At 41.2% G+C, this 23,188-nt stretch overlaps 1 protein-coding gene across 7 annotated transcripts in view; it reads right to left on the reverse strand.

The window, feature by feature from the left end:
* The window catches only part of PARD3B (par-3 family cell polarity regulator beta), a 948,983-nt gene that overhangs the window by 79,979 nt on the left and 845,816 nt on the right, over positions 1-23,188 (reverse strand). For all 7 annotated transcript variants that reach the window (XM_072961414.1, XM_072961413.1, XM_072961408.1 and 4 more), the window contains one exon: positions 8,000-8,079. In XM_072961414.1, the coding sequence (XP_072817515.1) occupies positions 8,000-8,079 (80 nt within the window). The remainder of the gene's footprint in view (positions 1-7,999; positions 8,080-23,188) is intronic.

The following is a 23,188-nucleotide window of genomic DNA, read 5'->3' on the forward strand; positions in this document are numbered from 1 at the left end:
TAGCTTTTCACTGCCAGAAAGGGCTGTTCAGATAACGCTGTGCCACCAGGAAGGTGTCAGGGAGACTGGCCATGATTCATTGTATCTAGATGAAGAGGGACAGGCCCCTGTCTAGAGACTTGCCGAGAAGAAGTACTTGTAGCTAAAATGGCCTCAAAGCCTGGACGAGCTTTTGTCCGGCTGCCAGGTCTGCAGGGAGCAGTATGTATGTTCTCGTGAAGCATCTTATTTGATGAACTGGCCTTGTGGCAGAGAGAAGTGCTCAACAAGGCAGCGTGGAGACTTTGTCATCTTCTACAGATCCAGCTGGCTGGACCTCCACCTGCACCGGACATGCTCACATGTACATATACCCTATGTGTGACTGCTCCAGTTGTTACTGACCTCATTCAATCATGATCTCGATTAGTTTCAGCAAAGACCAGGACGGTGGCCTTGGTGGAAATCTCTTCAGAGCTCGAATGTCACTGCCATCTGCTTAGCAAGTGCCATAAAATAAGGATAGGTTGGCAAAGGAAGATTCTATAGCTGTGAGCAGAGCAGAAGCTAACTGTAGGAAAGAACAAGAGAAGTCAGAGATGGAGGGTGTCTTTAAGCAGTGACGTAATGGCTCTGGGGAGAATGTAATGTAGCAGGAGCCGTGCACATTGCGAGCTTCAAAGTTAGCCCTGCATCTATGATTGGAGTCGTCCTGGGGGTGGGCCAAGGCATATACAGACAGGAAAGCTGAAGCTGACAAAGTGACCCAACTGAAACGCTGACCTGGAAGAGCGCTCTTACAGTGCGTTCTTCTGATGTGCACACAATCGGACCCGACACCACAACACTGGGAACACACTTAGACGGCGAGTTTATTTTGGGTTCCTAGGAAGCAAACATAAACTGTTTGCTCCTTCTGAAGTTGTCTTTCTACCCAAAATCAGTTCTAGTAAGTTGCTTCTCATTACACAGCCAAGTTCAAGCTGCCTGAGGTGTTCAGAGAGACGTTTTTTCCCCATCAAGTAACTTCTGTAATTACACAGGTTAGAGCACCACCAGGACTGGAAGCCAAATCCAGCCTGAGCAGGCCTTTGTCCCGCATGAGTCTCGAGAAAAGGAGTCTCTCTTGTTGGGAGTGCTGGTGCCCCTTTCCACCAGAAAATTTATCATCATCTCTTTTCTTCTGGGTTGGTACTCTTCTTAATCTTAAAGAACCAAAGTACCAATTTGCAGATGCTGCTTTTTCAACTCTCAGGAGTGTTCTAATAAAATAGGATTTCCTTCTTGGTAGGCAAAGAATATTGCTTAATGTTCATCTAGCAATTACGCATTAAACTGTTCATATTTCAAGGGAAGGAGCCAAGGGAATGGAAGATAATTGATTTTATGACAGCATTGCAGAGACAGGTGAAAGGCGTTACCTAACCTGTCTGTTAGCAACGTTCGGTGTCACATACAAAGATGAGTAAGACACGGTCCCTGTCCTCAAAGGCACTTACACTTTAGTGAGAAAGATAAGCAAGTGAGTGAATAATACACAGGCATGATGTGATAGTGGCAGAGTTTGGATCTGACTCTGAACGGGATGACCTGAGCCCCAGAAGCTAAATGTATAAACCTGCAGCCAGACCGCCTGGGTTCAACTCCCTGCTCTCCCACTTCTAGCTGTTGACCTTGGGTGATTTCACTTTCTCTCTATCTGCCTGTGTCCTTGCCTATGAATGAGAATCACAATAGGGTTGCTACCGAGTCACAGGATTGCTGTGAACATTAAGTCAGTCAGTAGATACAATGCATTTAGAATAGTGCCTGACACATAGTGAGTGCTCAGTAGGAGTTAACTATTTAGAAGACTGGACTTCCACTGACCCCAGGGAAAAGTCTCATGGAAAAATCAGTACTTTTATTGGAAAACAGTGCCTTGAAATAAATGGTCAAAAAATCTTAAGAGGAATTCTTTCCCATAACTTACATAAAAATAAATCTATTCTCCTCTGGGTACCAATGTATTAAAAATTTACAGTATACATGGTCCTATGTTAGGTCCTAGTGATGGATATAAAAAAATGATGGCTATAAAACAATATCCTTTGTTTCAAGGGATTTATAATCCAATATTGGTAGAAAGGGGCAGCAAAGAATCAAAACCTAATCCAAGGTGTTCTCAATGGCACAGGTAAAGTGCTAAACAAGTGGTATGGAAGGGAAAAGGAAGACGAGCTAAAGAAAGGTAACAGAGGGTTTGGATCTTGGCTTGGGGGCTCTGAGGCATCTCAGAGGTAGAAGGATGGGTAAGTCAAGCAGACGTTTCTAACTGGGGTGGCAATAAGAGTGAGCTGTGAAGGTGAGCCAGGTTCATTCTGGACTCATTATCATAGTGATGAGAAGTGAACCTCTAAAAATGGAGGTGGCAGCTCAGAGAGAATCTCCATAAGGAAAAGGGCTGGAGGCAGAGTCTGCTGGAGGTGCCAGTGGCGTGGTCAGAAGCCTGGGGCAGGAGGCTAAAGCTCAGTGAGTGGTGTGGAAATAGAGCCAACAGTTATTGGCCACTTCTTCCTAAAGTAGGGCAAGTGGGAACTGGAGGAGGAAGGAGGGCTGAGGGAAGGTCTTTGTTGTCTCTGATGGACTAGAGTCAAGTTCATGGGGTAGTCCTGCCACCTGAGTCCTGCTCGGCTATGAGTCATTACAGTTGCATGGTCAGCAAGGTCCAGTCCTGGGACAACAGAAGTACCTTCATAGCATCTCAGGACTTCCTCCCACCAGGAATTAGAGTGCTACTCCCTCACCATGTCCTTCCTGGGAGTAAGAGCATCACACTCAGCCTGTCTGGTAAATTCACATGGATATGGTCCCATGGGAAATGCCAGGCCTGAAATGAAGTCTTGCTGCAGAGTAGTGTGACCTCTTGCCTAGACTGCAGTCAGCATCCTAGATTCCTGATATGAACTCCCTGTCTGTAAGAACTGTTGTCTCCCAGCATGTTCACAGCCCAGCTTAGCATTCAGATCATCCTAATTAGCTATGCCCTCTTCCTTGACCATTGGGACCACTAGTCCTTCCCTAGAGTTGGCTAACCCTTCAGCCTCAGTGATGTTCCCAGCACATCTCCACGCAGATGTTGGAATTCCCAGTGAGCTGTGCAGCCAAGCCTGTGCATTTACAGTAGCAGGCAGGCGGAGGGAAGCAACTGGCAAAGGCTTAAAGATGCAGCCGAGAGAGGGGGATTTGATGATGCACTTCCCCAAGAAGCCAGTGAGAATGAGCTCTGTTGTACAGGTTTGACTCATTAAAGAAAAGAAAAGAATGAGTCTTCCCCAGAGATATAATTAAAAAGAAATAACAACATTAAAAAAAATCCTTAAAATATGTCACGCAGGGTCTTCTCTAATAGGTCTGCTTGTATCATTATATTTAATACTCACACAAACACTGTACAGAGTCCCTAATATCATCCCCAATTTGCAGATTAAAAAACTGAGCCTGGAGCTGTTAGATCCTTGTCCAAGGTCACACAGGTAATAGGTAATGGATGGGATTACAATTATGGCCTGACTCCAAGTCCATGCCTTCATCCTCTCCCCTTGGGAAGTGTGTGTTAGAGAAGACAGAGCGAGTCTGAATTGTAGGGCGCAGAGGTTGAGGAACTAATGTTGGATGTCTCAAGGTTGTAAAGGAAAGGAAGTGAGGTCATCTCTAGAGACTGGGCTTGGGGGCCTTAGTCATCTTTGCAGAACTTAACGGGAGCAGAAAAAGGGTTGGAACGGCCACTGCGGGATAGTCAAGGGAGTCGACAGCACGACTGAAAGGCATTCTGGACAGCAGCAGGGGCCCAGCTGGGGCTGGATAATGTGAATTTTGTAGTGGAACCAATGAATGCTTTTATGAGTTTCTCCAGCAACCTTTCATCACCCATGCCTGTAGGACCACAGAAGAGATGTAGAGCCTCTCTGCTCCCTCCTTAGGACTCAACACTTGATTACAAGCCCGGAAGAGCAACATCATGTGCTGATGCACTGAACCATCTGCAGAGAAGGGATAATGGGATCCCACGGGGCCGGGGATGGGCCAGGTGGGAATGATGGAAGCTGGAGATGGGAGAGGAGAGAGTTCACTGCTGAAGGGAGGCCTCTGAAACCAGAATGGGGCCTGGGAAAATTGAAAGGGGCTGGGAGGCTGAAGTGAAAAAGAAGCTGTTTGCAAAAATACATACGTTGATGTTCACACATTATAGCAGCCTAGGAAACAGCCACTTCCCCGTTCACCAGGGGTGAGTAATAATTTGTGTCAGGCAGGAATCAGGGGATGCTGATTTCGTTCTGTTTACCACCAAGGAAAATTGGGGGCTGGACAGGATGGTAAAACGTGAGCCCTGGGAAAAGCCTGGTGCTTGCTAAAGAGGTTGTATTACAACCACGCTCTGCTTTCCAAAACAGCACCCTCAGGAGAAAAGAAATAAAGTCATTCTTCTTCCAAGGTAGAAGATTTAACATTGCTTAACAATAACACTTAACATCACTTAGCCCTTAGCCTCAGGCCACCTCATAACTGCCGAGTGCTGGGAATTGTCTCTTTCCCGAGCTGGCTAGGGCTCTGCCTTTATTGTGTCAAGTGTCATTTAGCCTGGCAGCAGGCTGCATGGGCCTACTTTAAAATGACAGAGTTCTCCGAACGCACAGCAGGGCACCCCTTGGCCGGGGTTCCTCGCCAGCTCCATGCCCTGGGGGGTATTTACATTGTGTGCTGATGGCTCCAAACCTGGCATATAAATCAGCATTGTTGAGTTTATCTTAAAACCCCTGTGATGCGCTCCACAAACAGCAAAGGAACCAAATCAGTAAGTAGCATTTTGAGTCCCCTATAAGGTAGGCCACCGACTTCCTATAGATAGAATTATTTCCATTTTTTTAAAATTGAACTATAGTTGATTTACAATGTTGTGTTAATTTCTGACATTCAGCATAGTGATACATATACACACATATATATATATATATATATATTCCTTTCCATATTCTTTTCCATTATAGGCTATTACAAGATATTGAATATAGTTCCCTGTGCTATACAGTAGGACCTTGTTGTTTATCTATTTTAGATATAGTAGTTCGTGTCTGCAAATCCCAAACTCTGTTTATCCCTCCCTGCCCCCTTTTCCCGCTGGTAACCATAAGTTTGTTTTCTATGTCTGTAAGTCTGTTTCTGTTTTGTAAATAAATTCATTTGTGTCCTTTTTAAAATTTTAGATCCCACATATAAGTGATATCATATATTTGTCTTTCTCTTCCTGACTTACTTCACTTAGTCTGATGATCTCCAGGTCTATCCATATTGCTGCAAATGGCATTATTTCATTTTTTATGGTCGAATAGTATTCTATTGTATGTATACACCACAGCTTCTTTATCCAGTCATTTGTCGATGGACGTTGAGGTTGTTTCCATGTATTGGCTATTGTAAATAGTGCTACTGTGAACACTGGGGTGCACGTATCTTTTCAAATTAAGAGTTTCCTCCATATATGTGCCCAGAAGTGGGATTGCTGGATCACAGCGTCAATCTATTTTCAGTTTTTAAGGGAATTATTCCTATTTTTAATTAATAATTTAACTCTATAAATATTTTAAAGCTCCCCACCTCTATGACTAAGAGGGGATCTGGTACCTACAGAGATGTACTCTCCTCCCTCTCCTGGCAAAAGGCGAGAGCAGTGGAACTGGTGTGATTTCCCCCTCCAGGGATGGGGAAGACTAAAAAACCAGGGTAAGTGTCACTGGGACACAGAAGCCAGCAGCGCGTCCACTGCCTCTGCATTCTGTGTCCTCTTGGGTAAATATGCACTCCTTGAATGGATCAGAGCACACTGGTGAGGATGTTTTGCATTTCCCCTTTAGATATTGAGATGGAAAGTCAAGTTGCAGCCCCTGCATTTAAGAAACCAGCACCAGGGACCTCTCATGCATTTGTCTGAGCCTTATTTATTCTCCATCATGGCTACTCCTGGTTGCCAGGCAGCTGCAAAGGTGTGTTTGCACGCAAAGTTCCTCACTCCTACCACTGTGTTATGTGTGTGAGTGGACCGTTTATCAAAATTGTTTTCAGTCTGAGATGCTTCCCTTTTGGCTACAGTTATATTCTTGGGGCTGGCAGGATTTTGTCAATTCATATATTGTGATGATAGCTCCAGAGCCACAAACAACATAAATGTATGCCTTTGTCAAAAAAGTCCCTCTGCAGTATTTAATCCTAAAATAGACATGTTGAGAGTCGGCCATGATGGAGCATCTCAGGGATTAGTAAAAATAAGTAGGAGTTGGAAATTCAGAGGACTTTCTGTTAATAATTACTAATCTCAGCATTTGCTGAACTCTCATCAAAAGCTGATTTGTTGCCTCCTGTCCTAGACAGTAGGATCGTGACGATGAGTTGGCACCGTGTCCCCAGTCCCCAGATTCTCAGGGCCTGATTCAGAGTAAATGATCAATAGATACTCAGGGAATGAATAAATGAATGAGTGAAACTTTAAGAATTTCTATGCCTATAAATGTTATTCATAAATGTTATTTCTGAGCTTTTGATTTGTATCCTCCCAAAAATCCATTTCCGCAGTCTGAGCACAAGTTGGCCAGGAAGACACTAAACTGTTTCCAGTTCTTCTTTTTTTTCCCTCTTATAAGAACACAGTACTTTCCATCTGCCTTAACCACAATTTCCATACACTTCAATATTGAAAGCCAGAAATTTTATATTTAAAATGAATTTTGGAGACTCCTTCCCTTTTTAGAAATGAACACAAAATAGCAGGCCAGGGAAAAATAAGGAGAGATAAGAAGTCAAGGATGAGAAGAAGACTGAGACAACACAGCAAAAGAGAAAACAAGGGGATAAGTGAAATACAGTTGTACAGAAGCTTTACAAATAGTGTATTTTGGGGTATCCTGTCCAATCAGGGCTAAAAATTGGTTCTCTGCTAGATCTTGGGTTTTATTACTTTTGAAAATCAACACACTATTTATGAGAGCAGATGGTCACTTAGGCTCTGCCTGTTGTGACACTCAGGATGTTATTTTTGTCATTTCACATGCAGAAGTAGAGCCAACGTGCAACTCGAAACGGTAACTCCAGCTCTGGGTTAGCAAGCTAACCATTCAGTTTGATGATAAGGAATCTCTACTTCGGGTCCTCCCCACCCCCCGCCCTTTTCAAAGGAGATACTCCCTAACACTTTGGTTTGCTGGCTGGCATTAACCTTTCTTTGTTTTTGTTTTCAAACTCACGAATTCTCACTCTCAACTCATTTCACTTCCATAATAGCTGCATTGGATGTCATCTCCGAAAGGTTTCCTCTTTGTCACGTGCCACTGATCGCAGACTAAAATTACGCTTCGTCTCATAATGGGTAGGGGCACAAACGTTTGAGAACTGTATCTCATTTTCAGGGGTATCTAGTTACAGCCGAAGTGGATCATGTGAGGGCAGAATCGCCAACTGAGCTTTCCCACGCAGCCCTCTCTTTCCCCTACTGGGTGGGAGCCTCGCAGCTAGCTTATTGCCCAGCGAACACGGTCAGATTCTAAATCAAGTAAAGAACACCTTCCCGGGTTCACATTTCTCTCCTGCTTTTTAACAACCACCTGAAGCGCCAAGGTTAAGGTTGGCATGCCCTTCCTCGTGGGTAGCTCCTAGGACAGAGGATTTCCTATTTTATATTGTCTCCAGGCTGGGTGCAGGCTGCTCAATATGATTTTTATAGCAATGGCTTAGGATTTCCATTCAGAATCCAATATTCTTGCTGACATGTTCAATTGCAATGATATACTATTTTCTTCCCTTAAAAAATAACCCACAAGTGTTTCAATTATTAGCACAGTTGTGAAGATGGCACTGGGGTTGCAGCAGACGGCGGTCAGGCAACATTATAACATATTCCCTTATTTCAAAGCCAGATTTCAATTTCATGTAGATTCTTCTAAAGACTTTATATGCGGGTGAGATGGTGATGGGAGACCCCTCCGTGACCTACCTGGGTAAGGAAGCGTACTGTCTCTCCATCCCCTCAAAGCGGAGGTTATGTGCGTTCCCATCTGGACCCTTTCCAGACACCTGTGGAGAGAAAAGTAATTAGAGATGAAGATCCATTATGCACCCTGGTTACTGACAATGCATCTCAGAATTATAATCAGCGCACAAATGCTGCTGCCGCCTGCCAAAAATCAACCATGGAAAAGCAAGCAAGAACTCAGTATCGCTATAGGAGCTGATGATCAAGCCACTAACATGGCATTTAACAACAAAGTCACTCCTTTCAAAAAAAAGGGTCATTGTCAAACTGACTCCTTCCTGTCACCATGCCAGGGATATTCTGGAGGTTGTTAAGATTTTTTTTTTTCATTTTAAAACAAGCTTTAGTTTTCAGAACAGCTTGAGTCTTAAAATTGTGAACATAGTACGGAGAATTCCCATATACCCTGAGCCCAGTTTCCCTGTAACTAACATCTCATATTTGTATGGTCCATTTCTTACAATGAATAAATCAATATTAATACAATATTGTTAACTAAAGTCCACAGTTTATTCAGACTTTACCTAATCTTTTGTTCTGTTCAGTATCCTGTTCAGGATAACGTATTACATTTAGTCATCACTTCTCCTTAGGCTCCTCTTGGCTGGGACAAGGATGTATATTTAAAAGTATCTCTTCCATGAAACTTTTGTAACTGGGATTGCTGACAACCAGCTGTCTACTCTACAGCTTCTAGGAAGCCCTCTCTGATCACCTGAACCTCGCTCAGTTCCCTCCCTTATAAATGACCAGAGAAATGAACAACTCTTTTCTATCTAGTGTGGGTCGTTCCTGGTTTTTGTCCCTTCCTATGCACTTCCTTTGTTCACCACACTTCAGGTCTCTTCCACCAGCCTCTGAGATTCTGATGGGCAGTGAGTGACTGGCCCCAGTAGGCTCTCTATAAAATGTGTTAGTTTCATGAATCTAAAGACTTTATGTATCAGCTTTCTGGACCTCTCATACCAACTAAAAACATAACAGGATGAACACACACAGGTATCTGAAAGTATCTGTTGACTGACTGATTCCTTGTCTTTTCACCTCAACACATGTGGTTTTGTGGCCACTTCTGCACTCTTGTGCTTGGGGAGCTCTCACATAATAGGCGTGGAAGCAATAAATAGAAAACCTGGACTGTTACAATGGCGGGGAAAAGGAAGTCTGCTAGTAAACACAGGAAGTTAATGGTGTCAAGGTCACAGAGGAAATTTTCTAGGTAGTAACTCAATCCGGAATTTATCTTCTTCCCACTAAATGTCCCAGCTCTCTATGAAACCACCATCTCAGCTTGAGTGGTGTGTAGGGAGGGTTTGCTGGGGGAGGTACTGCAAAACAAGTGTATGTGCACATTTAGAGCAATAAAGGTGGGCAGAGCTCAGTGGCAGAGCATGTGCTTAGCTTGCATGAGGTCCTGGGTTCAATCCCCAGTACTTCCGTTAATAAACAAACAAACAAATAAGCAAACCTAATTACGCCCCCCCTCCCCCGCCCAAAGAAGAGCCTTTGGGCATTTTGTAAAAAAAACATCAGAGTAAGAAAGACTACTCCTCGTGTTGAATTATTACAGGAGGCCCTTCAAAGTGTGTCCTGTAAAACCGCTTTATATTTCACCAATACAGGAACAGGAGCAGCTAGAGTTATTTGAGAGGGTGACAGCCCAGTGAGCTCCCTAGGTGGGCTGAAGACTGCAACCACAGAGAGACTGAGAATCCTCCGCATTGGGTGGAAAGCCCTGATTTAAACTGCTGACCTTTCTAACAAAGACTAGCGGCAAGGATGGTGTCAGACAGACAAGGGACAAATAAACGGCACAGAAAAAGAAGCAAAGGATAGAAGTGTTGCCCTCAGTCACTCCTATCTAAGGTTTTTCTCGTTTGTTTTTGACCTATTTTTTATGGAGGAAGAATTAATGTAAAAACCAGAACTACGTGGAAGATTATTAGCTGTGGTTGTTAGAAAAACATTACCATAGTATCCTTACTATGGCTCTGGACATTTACAACTAATCTTTCTGTGGCCACAAAACTCCAAGTTAATCCACTCAGGGCTGTCATCTGAACCAGCCTGGCCTGACGATGGCAGTCAACGCTCTGGTGTTGCGGGACGCGGAGCCCTGTGCTGCCGTTCTTCTGTAAACTGCCGGCATACAAGACTCTGTGAAAAGCAGTATAATCCTCACCCTTAAGAAGCTTTTAGCGGGGTGAGGGCATAGCTCAGTGGTAAGAGTGCATGCTCAGCATGCGCAAGGTCCTGGGTTCAATCCCCAGTACCTCCATTAAAAAATAAATAAACCTGATTACCTTCCCTCAAAATAAAAACAACAACAAAGAAACTTTTAGTTTTGTTGGGAAAACCAGCATCAGAAATGAAATAATTGAAGAATGATGTAGGACAGTGTGTGAACCAATGCCATTCAGGATGTTCTCAGCACTAGCACAGATGAAGGTGTTAGGAGAAACTTCATGGAAGCAGCCAGACTTGAAAAGATGGGTGGCATGCATACACATCAAAAATTATTCTGCTCTTGAGAACAGTATGGAGGTTTCTCAAAAGACTAAAAATGGAGTTATCATATGATCCAGCAATCCCATTCTGGGGCAAATATCCGGAGAAGATGAAAGCTCTAATTCGAAAACATACATGCACCCCAATGTTCACAGTAGCACTATTTACAATAGTCAAGACACAGATGCAACCTAAGTGTCCATCAACAGATGACTGGATAAAGAAGATGTAGGAATATTACTCAGTCTTAAAAAAAGAATGAAATAATACTATTTGCAGCAATATGGATGGGCCTGGAGATCATAATATTAAATGAAGTAAATCAGACAGAGAAAGATAAATATTATATGATACCATTTATATGTGGAATCTAAAAAACAGTACAAATGAACTTCTTTACAAAACAGAAACAAACTCATGGACGTAGAAAACAAAGTTATGGTTACCAAAGAGGAAAGTGGGGGGGAGTATGGCCTTTACAGATGCCCACTACCGCATACAACACAGATAAAGAACAAGGGTTTACTGCATACCACAGGGAACCATATTCACCATCTTGTAATAAACTATAATGGAAAAGAATTTTAAAAATAGATATATACACATATATGCATAAATGAATCACTTTACACTAGAAACTAACAATAGTGTAAATCAACTGTACTTCAATAAAACAAAACTCTGCTGTTCACCAGTTGTGTATGTGTTTGTGAGCTTCTCTATGCATGCCGTAGCACCTTCAGTGCAATCATTCAGTTAGTAATTACTGAGCTCATACTGTACTTCACGGCCATGCTAGGCACCATATTCAAAACAATGAACTGGGGCTGGAATTCTTCATTGCTCTGAATATAAAGGAGACAGGCCTGCAAACGATTAAGGTACAGTGAGATCACTGCTGGAGTGTCAGTCTGAAGAAGGAGGCGGTGGGCGTCTGAAGGACCAGAGTCCACCTGGGAGAGCTGAAGACAGCCTCATACAGGTGTTGAAGCTTGAATATGAATGAAGAGGCATTTGTTGGGGGGAGAAAGGGGTACGAGTGGCAGGAGGGGGCCTTCTAAGTAAAGAGAACACAAGTGAAATAAATAGAGCACTGTGTTTTCGGGAATGTCAAGATTTGGGGAAAAGAAGGACCAGAGGCTGTAAGGAAAGGGATATTAGTAACAGGAACAGCAGTACCACTGGTGCTACTATTATGGTTACAACAGTATTATTCCCACTACTGCACTTTTTAAAATAGATTTTAGATTTTAGAGCAGTTTTAGGATCGCCGCAAAATTGAGAGGAAGGTACAGAAAGTTCTCATATACATCGTAGATCATGCTTTTGGTGTCGTATCTAAAAAGTCATCGCCAAACCTAAGGTCATCTAGATCTTCTCCAGTGTTATCTCCTAGGAGTTTTATAGTTTTGCACTTTACATTAAGGTCTGTCATAATTTTTGTGAAGAATATAAAGTTTATGTCTAGATTCTTTTTATTTTTTATATTTTCGGCTAATGGATGTCCAGCTGTTCCAGCACCATTTGTTGAAAAGACAATTTTTGCTCCATTACTGTGCCCTTGCACCGTCGTCAAAGATCAGTTGCCTCTATTTACGGGAGTCTGCCTCTAGGCTCTCTGTCTCACCGATCTATTTGTCATTACTTCAAATCAAGAACAGACTGTCTTGATTATTAAATAAGTCTTTATAGCAAGTCTTGAAGTTGGGTAGCGTCAGTCCTCCAACTTTGTTTTTCTCCTTCCATGTTGTGCTGCCTATTCCGGGTCTTCTGCCTCTCCACATGAACTTTAGAATCAGTTTGTACTTTGCTGGGATTTTTGACAGGGAGTGCACTGAATCTCTATATCAAGTTGGGAAGAACTGACACCTTGACAACGTCAAGTCTATCTGAGAACATGGGCTATCTCTCTATTTTTAAATTCTTCATAGGTTACTACAATTTAACATTTACTTGGCACTGATTGAGTGTCAAGCGCAAGGCTAAATGTTTTATCTGCATTAGCCCATTTATTCCTTTCAAATATCTCCAGTGGTTGCCCTATTTTGCAGATGAGAAAACTGAGCAGTTGTCTAATATCATACAGCTAGTACATGGGAGATCTCAGACAAGGTTCAGGTCTGACTGACCCCAGAGTTTAAGTTCTGGAGAAATTCACATGGACTAGATCTTAGAAGAGCTCTTGCTAAGGAACTTGATTTTACTATTACTTGATGGTAAAGCCACTGAGAAGTAATATTTGATAAGTAATAGTTATTTACAGGTTAGAGAGGTTATTCTTGCCATAGTATGGAGGTTCCAGTGACAGTCTTAAGTCAGAGATGATAAAGGCTTAAACAAGGGGATATTCAAAGGGAATGGAGACAAGGGAGTTACATAAGGATGTTAAGAAGGTAAGTTTAATAAAACTGACAGAGAATTAATGGGAAGGATGTGTCTGGAATCATGCCCAAGTTTCTGGGCTTAGCAACCAGGTAGGTTTGGTAACTGTTCTCAAGACGGTACAATTTTAAATTAAAAAACAGATTTAGGTGGTAGGGGCAGGGATAGGAGGAGGGAATACTTAGATATATTAAGCTTGAGTCAGATATCTGATGGAAACATCTGATAGAAAACTGAATAGAAGTTTGCAACTTAGGAGAGGAATCTGGATGAGAGATGCAGAACTGAGAAACCAGCCAGCTTGTAGATGGTACCTGAAGCCTTGGAAAAGAATTAGAATGCCTGGGAAGAACTTACAGCGACAGAAGAGAAGACAAGACATGCAATGAGAAGACAGAATACTAATAATACTCTTAGAAATACTATAATTGAAGGGGCAGGCAAAAGGAGTTGAACCCAGGAGGAAGTCTGAGTAAAAGTAGTTGGTTGAGAAGAGAACAAGAGAGTATTATCATAGAAATCAAGAAAAGAATTCCACACAGGAGGGAGTGGTCAACAGTGTCAAAAGCAGCCAAGAGCTTCAGTAAGACAAGGTCTGTGGTGTATACGGGGTGCTGAAGTGCTTTACCCAGTACTCCCGCCTTGCAGAGTGTCAGTCTGAACTACAGAGCCTGGAGGGCAGAAAACTACCTTTCCCAGAATTCCCTTGTAGTCAATGTACTGGGCGTGACTTAACTGGGCTATATACCATCTGAGAAACGAAACCTTGGCAGAAGCAACACTTGAATTGTTGATTCTGTCAAGAATGTCCAAAGGTGTGCTTGGCTTTCCCATGGCAGTGTCTGCAGATACGCTGTTGTTAGTTACTGGGGCTGGAGCGTAGCTTTCATAGCCAGCTTTGGAGCTGGCGGCACTAAAGGTAACTTTCTGATGTGACACCTTCCTAACTATGGTGGCACGTGACATAGGCATTGTTGTGTGGCTGTGGAGCCAAAAGCTTCCTCAGAGAAGTGGCAGAAGCTCCCTGGGTAGCCTGGATGTGCTGTGTGGCTTGGGAAGTCATTCCTGAAATCTCTAAGAATTTGTTTCCTAGCCTTCCTTACGATTCTGTAAGCCTGTTAATACAGTGTCATAAATTTATTCCTGCTTAAACTAACTAGAGTGTATATCGTTCTCTGCAACTGACTAATATAAGGTTTGCAAAAGGGTACGTGGGAATTGGCAATGAGATGGCGATTGGTGCTTTACTGAGAGTGATTGCAAAGGATTGATGGGGAGAGAAAGCCGGACTCTATAGCGTTGAAAATCTTTATAGATTTCTAATAAATAAACAACCACCGGTTGTACTGTCTTGTGGTATTACGCTCAGAAAATGAGATTAATACTTTCAAGTTAATAAACATTTGTTAGTGTCTCCTAAGTAGAGCTGCATGCTAAGTACTCCGAGACACAGAGATGGGAAAAAGTGGCCTCTCTCAGGGACACACTGTTAGTCAAGGGGGATGACAGAAATAAATTTGTGTTCCATTATCTAAAAAACAGATTTAACTGTTTTTTCTCCCTAAGTCACCCAAAGATGACCTCAGTTAACATCTACAAATATATACATGTATTTTAATGGTATATAAAGTTTTCCCCCAGCTATTTATTACTGACCTTTTCCTGTGCTATTAGATATATTTCCATAAACATGAATTTTAATGGCTATATAATATTCGATTTATGGATAAGTCATCATTTATCTAAACTTCTCCCGTAATTTGATCACTTTTAAGATCCACAACAGAAATGGTGGCAATACAGATGATGGTGTTGGGGACAAAGATTCTTGCAAATAGCTGTGAACTGAAAGTAGGAAATTACAGATAGAGGGCTGCCAGAGAGAATCTAATTATAAGTTGCAGTCAGGTCCTTAGGACGTCAGGCCAATTTAGGAGGGAGCGAGGGGGGACAGAACAGGCACAGGCATTTATAAGCTCATTTCTCACTGTGCTCTGTGCACAAGCCTCAGAAATGTTCCTGCTTCAAGAACTCCTTTTTAGGTAATTTCTCTCATCACAGACAAAAAATAAGGTCAGCCGCTTTGATCCAATTAATTTTTTTAAAGAAGCCCTTTATCTTGCTTGGCATCATGCAGTTTTTCTTTTTTAATGTAATGACCTAAATATACATCTGATAGAAATAATCTTGACTTAAGCCCTAACAGAAACCTAGTCTTTTCCACAACAATGTAATGTTAGAACTTACGCTTAGGTTTTGGGCATATTTATCTCTCTACTGCTCAGGAAGTGAAACTTCAGAGAGCGTATTCAAAACAACTTGAAAAGCTCATCCCTTGGTGTGCCTTGCACGTGGCAATCTTCTTTGTCTGGATTATGACAGCCTATGACAGCCTATCAGGAGCGCTTGGTGTTGGGAGTTGGGGGGATGTTGAATTAAGATGCTTTTAGTCCACGGGAGTTCTCCCAATTTCATTCACTCAATGCCTGCTGCCTGCCGGCTGGGGTGTTAAGAGCCTTGTTAAAATAAAGCTATTAGTCTTTTCTCTACAAAAGCAAGGAGCTTGCTGCTTATATTCAGTGTTCCTTAAATTAGTATGTATTTCTAGCCGGGCTTCGCTAGAATCAGCAGTTTTGTAAAGCAATATACAAAAAAGGCCATTTAACCCCTCTATTTCCCCCATTTGCAGATTAATGGCAGAGGGGAAGATTTAATGCCCTTTCAAACATTTTTTAACAATTCATTAAAAATAAAAGAATAAATCACACAAAATTTTCTGCAAATGTCTGATGATAAAAAGCGGAAACAATTCAAAATTAACATGTTTTCCAGTTCCTACAGGTTAGGATATATTTTTGCCAATGTTGTAATTTATGTGCCATAAGTCAATTTTCCTGAGGAAATTTAAAAGCTGCTGTGATGGAAAGACTGTGCAAAGTTGCAATACAGCTTATTCACTTAGACATAACATTCTCATTTACAAATATGTCTTACTCAGATCCATTACCAAAAAATGAGTTTCATGCTGCCAGACACATCATAAGATTAAAATGCAAAGGATAAAAATTTAGATGCCATTTTAGGAAATATGCCTTTCACTTCAAGTTGGTATCATGGCAGATATTTTTGAGCAGTTTCCAGAAGCTTTGTTTTAATTATATTTCTTCTACCTAGCTATAGGTTGAGCTGGAAGATTTTTAAAAGAATAAACTCATAAAAACATCTAAAAAGTGAAGAACTTGGCTTTGAGAATCTTCTGACATTAAGACATTCTGCTAAAATGCTACGTGTTTGAAGAGAAACTAACAATACTCCACTTAAAAAGAAACTAATCAAAATAGGCTGTTTAATTACTTCTCTTTTGCAATGTGAAGTATATTATTCCTGAGATATGTATTTATAAATGTGCAATCTAGAGAAGCGAAAGTACACACACTCGTTCAACCATTATTTCTGAAGTGTTTATTTTCTCTAATTTAATTTCAGTAATTTTGTTAAATAACTGGGTATTCAGCTTATAGGCTTGCTTAGAACATCTGCTAGTTTAGAAAATACAGCAAATAGAAATATTTTTAAAAATAATTCTTGGGTAAGCCTTTTAACCATTTTGTGCCTATATTATCCTCCCTTGTAAAATGTTGGCGTTAAAACATAAATCCTTCAAGTCCCTTCTCACCTAAACAGATTTTAAAAAGTTAACTTGTATATACTTTTCACCTTAGGTTAACCAATTATACCTCATTAATACAGTACTTTTGTGTAGGTACATAATTATTTTAAAGATGAATGACAAACCTCACAAAGCACTCTGCAACGCTATAAAGCATGTATTGAGATTTAATCATTAAATCTCATGCTAACACCATCGAAGTACTAGCCATATGTACACTGGCCTTAGCATCTTGATAACCTGAACAATCTCTCTTCTGATTGTCTCTGGAGAAAATAAAGTCAGACATCTTCTGCCCATCTCTGTTTGTGTCTGGCCCTAAGATACAGTTACCATAGAAACTATGATTGTGGATACAATTTACAAATTTGGCTTCATCTATCAGATGCACTTTGTGTGTGAGTCTGTGTGTGTGCGCATGTGTGAGTGTGTGCACGTGTGCATATGTGTCTTGCCAATAAGCTTGAACAGCAAACTCTGGCTCTGCATCTTTAATTAAAGAGCCAGACACCATTCCTCATTTCCTTTCCCCATCTGTCTACCTACAAATAGAGATAATGTAACACTGGCTGACATATAAACTTGCACTTGGGAGAAGACAAAGATCTGATGAAAAGATGAAAAAAGGGTATTAGAAAAAGCATTCCCTTAGAAATCTGTCTGTTCACCTGTCCTGTATTTTCCAGGAACAGAATAAAAGGACTTTGGTGGAGTTTTGGTTAGTTAACATTCGTTAATTACTAGGTTCCAGGATACAGTACTTACTGGATTTGGTTTCTAACCATTTCTTGGATGTAATATGTGAGTTATTTATTCCTCTGCTGTTCTATTTTATTGGACTTTGTGACAACCTTCTTTAGTCATCCTAGAAGAAATGAAGTTGACCTTCAAAATATGTCCAAATCTTAAAATGATAATAGTTTGTTCATATTATTTCTTATGAGTTCTGTCTCTTTTAAGGAGTCTCATGTCTCTTACAGTTACTTACCTTTACTAAGAGTTACTATCTCTTTTAACTATCAAACCTTATAAAGGATATTCATTGCCTGAAGCTCTCTAGTATACTTAAAACATACTTGCATTTATAATGCCTAAATAGTGCACATGTTTGCAAAATTTTAAGCTTTTCAGAATTTTTTTTCTCCTTTAGTCTGTAGGCAAGTTCCAGTCACTCCCATTTACAGTCACTAGAAATAAAAGATTCTCTGGAACACCCTACAATCAGTATCATGAGTTACAATCAATGATCCCATTTCCATCTCTGCCTCATTTTACACAGGAGGAAGCTAAAGTTCAGAGAATGTTAAAGCAACTTGCCAAAGGATCCTATGGTGGCAAAGCCAAGATCTGAACAGAGATCCGCCCGACTCCAAAGTGGCGCTTCTCTCACACTTAATGCTGCCTCATACATTTGCAGTGACCATTATAGTTTCTGTTGCTCTATTTCTTGAAGAAAGAACTGAGACATCAGACTGAAAGCTCAAATGAACTATAACGGCAATGGGATGGAATATGTAAAATTATGACTGTCCACAAGCATTCTGAATGTGTTTCTGGTCATCATAGCCACACCACTGAACTCCAACTACCTAGCAATATTTACTTAACATAGCTGGAGGCATTGGTATATACATATATGCTAATTTTTGGCAGAGCAAAAATAATTTTTAGTAAAGGGATATCTTTTACAAAAAATAACCTGTATTATGTACAACAGTTGTTTTCAGTATGCGTGCATGATGTCAGTCTACTAATTTGGTTTACACAGATATCAGATTGTAAGCTTCAACAGAGTTGAAACAATGCCTCTTTTTTGAGCCACTGCCTTCTCAAGGCCTGGCATAGTACCTTGTTCATTAACATTTATCGAGTCAATGAAGAACAAGTCTCAAACGTCTACTCACTGGCAGCTAACACACAAAAATTAATCAGTTCCGTAATGACTAGTTTTTAAAAACCAGACCTGTTGAACAGCAGAGCACATGTTATCAAAGTGTTTTTAAGGAAGTTTTATGATATCTGTCCTTTGGTTAAGTCCTATGAAGACCGCCACTTTCAAGCTCTTCTGTTTATATGGTCTTGATTTTTTTCATTTCCTTAAAAAAAAAACTAGAAACATGCTTATGGTTTAGATTTAAACTTGGATCTGGAGTATAAATCAAAACCATTAGGAATCTTAGCTATGTAATTACTTAGAAAAGATTCTATAAGTTCAAAATAATACTGGTGCACTAGTAGGAGAGGCTTATCTGGTAGAATCCATTACTGGACACACCAGGCATGACTACTGTTGATCTGAACATGCACCCCAGTGTGTAGCAGTGACTTGCTTCACAAAGTTACCAGACCCTTGCTACCATTAATGCTGGAATCAGACACACAACAGCCCTAAACTTATATTAACCAAATTATTTTGCAGCTGACTGCCACACCAGCAGAATTCAAATTCTAGGAAGATGAATGAAGATAAGAGGAGGAAAAAGGAAGAAATAAACAGATGACTTCCTGAAAACTGATGTGTCAAGACCTAGAATGAACAGCAAAACCAAACCCACATCCCCATTCAATGGTTTTTTATTAACTGGTGAATAAAGGCTCTCAGTAGCTGACAGCCACCTAATGTCCCAGCTTTATCTTGTCCCTCTCATATGCACTCAATGATCTGATTGCACTGGGCATCTGATGGACCCCGAGAATGCACTTTTGTGCCTATGGCAGGATGTCTATTTCTGTAGTTTTGGTAGTTCTTCCTGTGGTCAAGCTAGTGCCTTCAACAAGGCAAGGGCTCAATAAATGCTAATCAAGTGGATGAATAAGGCAACAAATGTTGCTCTGATGGGTTGTATTCACTGCTGCGAAGGGACAAGAACAGGTGAAAGTAGTAGTGGGTAAGAAACAGATTCTGTAGAAGGTGGTGAGGACATTCAAACAGCAATAGACAGAGAAGAGAGCCTTGGAAAGGGGGTGTAGACAGGGAAAGAGGAAAAAAAAAACCCTGAGAAGCAGAGACAAGTTGCAAAAAGGAAAGGGAACTATGGAATGAAAATAAGCTAGGTTGCTGCAAACTATTCTCATTCTCAGCATACAGGTAATTCCCGTCCTAAGTTTCCATTAATCAAACTCGTGGATCAATCAGAACACTCCATTCCCCTACCAGGCTGGGTAATACAACTCTGCCCTTCTGATTAGGTGTATATATAGCATCTTACTTTCAAACTCTTTAAAATGTGATTATTTTAAGTCAACGTTTAAAGCTGGATTTGATAGAATCATTTAATTGGGCATTGATTCATCTACACAGAACTCATTACTGAATTCTTCAATTTCATCAACATAATTTCTTTCCAAATTATCTTTTATGTAGACGCTGGAAGTCCAAGTGCTATGCAGACTTTGCCAAAATAAAAAGCTTTTAGATTTCTAATGCTGGCTGGACACAAACCCATGGAAGAGTGTTGAAGAATATGCACGCTTGCCAACTGCCAGACACAATTGCTTTTCCCATAATTAATGTCATGCTTGCTGTTCGAGTACCATTCCCATCTTCTAATAATTTCCATTAATAGAGGAAGTTTCTGCAATAATTTTTGCATCCTGAGAAACCACTGTGGCTTCCATACACATTTTAATCAAAATAATGACAATGAGTGAAAGGCGGGTAAGTAGATGCATTACGGTAACCCTGGGCTACATTTGCTTGGTCATCATTTTCCAACTCCAAAAACTGTCCAAAGGGCTTAGACCTCGGTGCTCTGATTACAATAGTACTGGACCATATGAATTTATACCAAGAAGAGAAAAGTGTATATAATGAGTGTAGTGGACTGTTCATCTACCCAAAAATGAATGTGAAAAGAGAGTTTTTTTTTTTAACAAAACAGTAACAAAAGATGAGCAGATGTAAATATAAGCTCCGGTCCTGTAAAGTATGATAATCGTACCATACTGTAAGCTGAAGTTTCCAGGAAGAGGAAGCGACAGACCAGCTGCAAATCATATCCCAAACCTGCCAATTCACACTTTTTTTTTTATGCTGCTGCAAAATCAAGAACTCAGCTTAGGATATAAAATTATGCAAATATACAGAGTGACAAACAACAATGAAAATCAGCTCGAGTTTCTTATAGGAGCCAAGAAATGGATATAGCATGACAGCACCACAGTCATCCAGCACCAGGGAGGAGGGGCCAAGTCTGTGATTAACTGGGGTTCCAGGAACCCTCTGCTGGACCTCCGCTGTAAGCTGCACATTGATATTCAAATGAGGGAAGTTTGGATGCAAGGAGACCAGTGCTTAGATTGTTTTCCCCTCTGTTCCTGAGTTGCTTTGGAAATAGTGGAAGTCTACATCAAAGCTTCATCTTCTTTGCCTAAGATGGCTTTGAAAACACTCCACCTGAGCCACATCTAACTTCCCCTGGCTTCTCTGTGAAGTCCACCCAGCAGAGATCTGACGATGCCACTTGAGTGGGAAGCACTAGCTTTGTGCAGTGACCTGAGGGAAGGGGTGAGGGTTCAGGTTCGGAGACTGTGTTTAGTGACCTGATTAAAGCTTGAGAACCAGGTACCTAAGCTGCTGAGGGACCAGTACAGAAACAATGTTCATGTGTGGGTTTTAACAGCCATTGTTAAAATGAAAAACAGCTGGTCATCCATTGTGACAGCTGTGCTTCCACTTGGTGAAAAATCTGGGAGGGCGATCAGCAAGGGCTGGCTTCCGGGCTTGGATGCTGGTGCGCCCCTGCCCACGGGCTCGGTGGGGCTGTGCACGCGTCTCTTCTAGAGGCTGACCCCTTAGGGGTCAGTACCAATTTTCAAAATATATCTGTCCCGTTTGTAAATGAACTCTCTGTCTAGTTCCTACATATATATTTCAAATGAATATCATCAGATACTATATTAAAAAAGGATTTTGCAATGATCAAAGTATGTTCTCATATATAATGTGACTCATCCATGCCACCACCTTGACCGAGAGACAGGCCGGTGCTGTACATTCCTCATAAGACCGTTTTGCTCCAAGAGGGAGGCACAACAGGGAGACAGTCCTAAAGAGCACCAGCATCCCTACAGTGTACCACGGCCCCCCATCCTAACTGGAAACTGACTTACATGAAGAGTTTCTAATTGGACACTGAGAGGTCGTGGCCCCTGGTCTGCACAATGTGTGGTGTGGTGGTTAGGAGCACTTACTCCAGAAGAGACGGGCTGGGCTTGAATTCCAACATCTACTGACTGTGTAACCTTGAGCAAGCTACCTTCTGAGTCTCAGTTTTCTCACCTATAAAGTGGGGTTAATAATCGTACCTCCCTCAGATGGTGGTTGTAAGGATTAAGTGGTAAGGTGCACGTAAACCACGAAGGACACTTACATGGTCAAGAAATCATGGTTGTTCTTCTTGTTGCTGCAGTTACCTTGAACCTGATCTTTAGTTCTGGTAAGAAAAATACCTGGAGATCTCTTTCCTGCTCCGTAGGCATCATTTCCAGGATCCTCGATCTGCCCTGGCTAAACTAACAGAAACTTCTTCAGTACTACTGTTCCAAAAAAGTCCTGGGACAGAGAGTAAGAGAGTAAGTGGAGAGAAAAAGGAGATGGAGGGAGGGAGGGAGGAGGAGGCAGAGAGCGAGCGAGCAAGCAAGTGTGCTTGGGGAGCACTTTTATTTTCTCTTACAAAAAAGAGCCTCTTTTCTGCATTTTATATACATAGGATGAGTGGCTGGAATAATGTGATATTTAAGAGGATGAGGTATGTATGTGTGTGTGTGTGTGTGTATGTATACGTGTGTATATGTATATACATTCTTACTACTCTATAGAGAAACTACTCAAGGACTAGGATAAAGTTTAAATTCTTGAACATGACATCTAAGCCCTTCATAGTCTATCATCATCATCATCATCTTTGCAGCCCCATTTCCTTCCTTCATCCTTCACGTCATCCTTCCATACTTTATCACTTCATCCTTAGGTACCCTACACATGCCTTTCTCAACCACTGGTCCTTCCCTGACCCCCATGCACCCTCACACTTCCTTACCCTTCTGCTCCCTTTGCCCTTTTCTTCCACCATCAAGTCCTCTGGGAAGCTCTTCAGCAGAGCTATTCACTTCCCATTTTCCAAGAGTCTAGAGTATATCTTTTAAAATAATTAACTAGACTATTATCTTATAATGATCATGTACAATGATCTTTGTTAACAGTTATTGTCCAGCACATATTTCATGCTCAATAAATGCCAGCTGATTAAAAGACTGAACCAGTTAAATGAAAAAAGTAATCTTGAAAGGTGAGATGTAACACAGGCAAGCAGAGAAACACATAATCCTAAACTACCCACAGAAAACAGACTTGGATTAACCTAGCTGGCCTACCTCAAGAGGCTATTAACAAGTGAGTACAATGCTCCAATTCATGAGGGAACATTAATTCCACTGCACGGAGTGAAGTCAAGAAAGAGTATTCATTGTGATTTAGGCATTTCACAGAACAGATGTGAAGTGTGCATTTTATTACAACATTATTGAACTGTTTGGGATCACACATAAATACTAGGACCTTATGCACGCACTCCTACAGACTGGATGGG

Source organism: Vicugna pacos, chromosome 5, assembly GCF_048564905.1.
Source record: "Vicugna pacos chromosome 5, VicPac4, whole genome shotgun sequence".
Lineage (NCBI taxonomy): Eukaryota > Metazoa > Chordata > Mammalia > Artiodactyla > Camelidae > Vicugna > Vicugna pacos.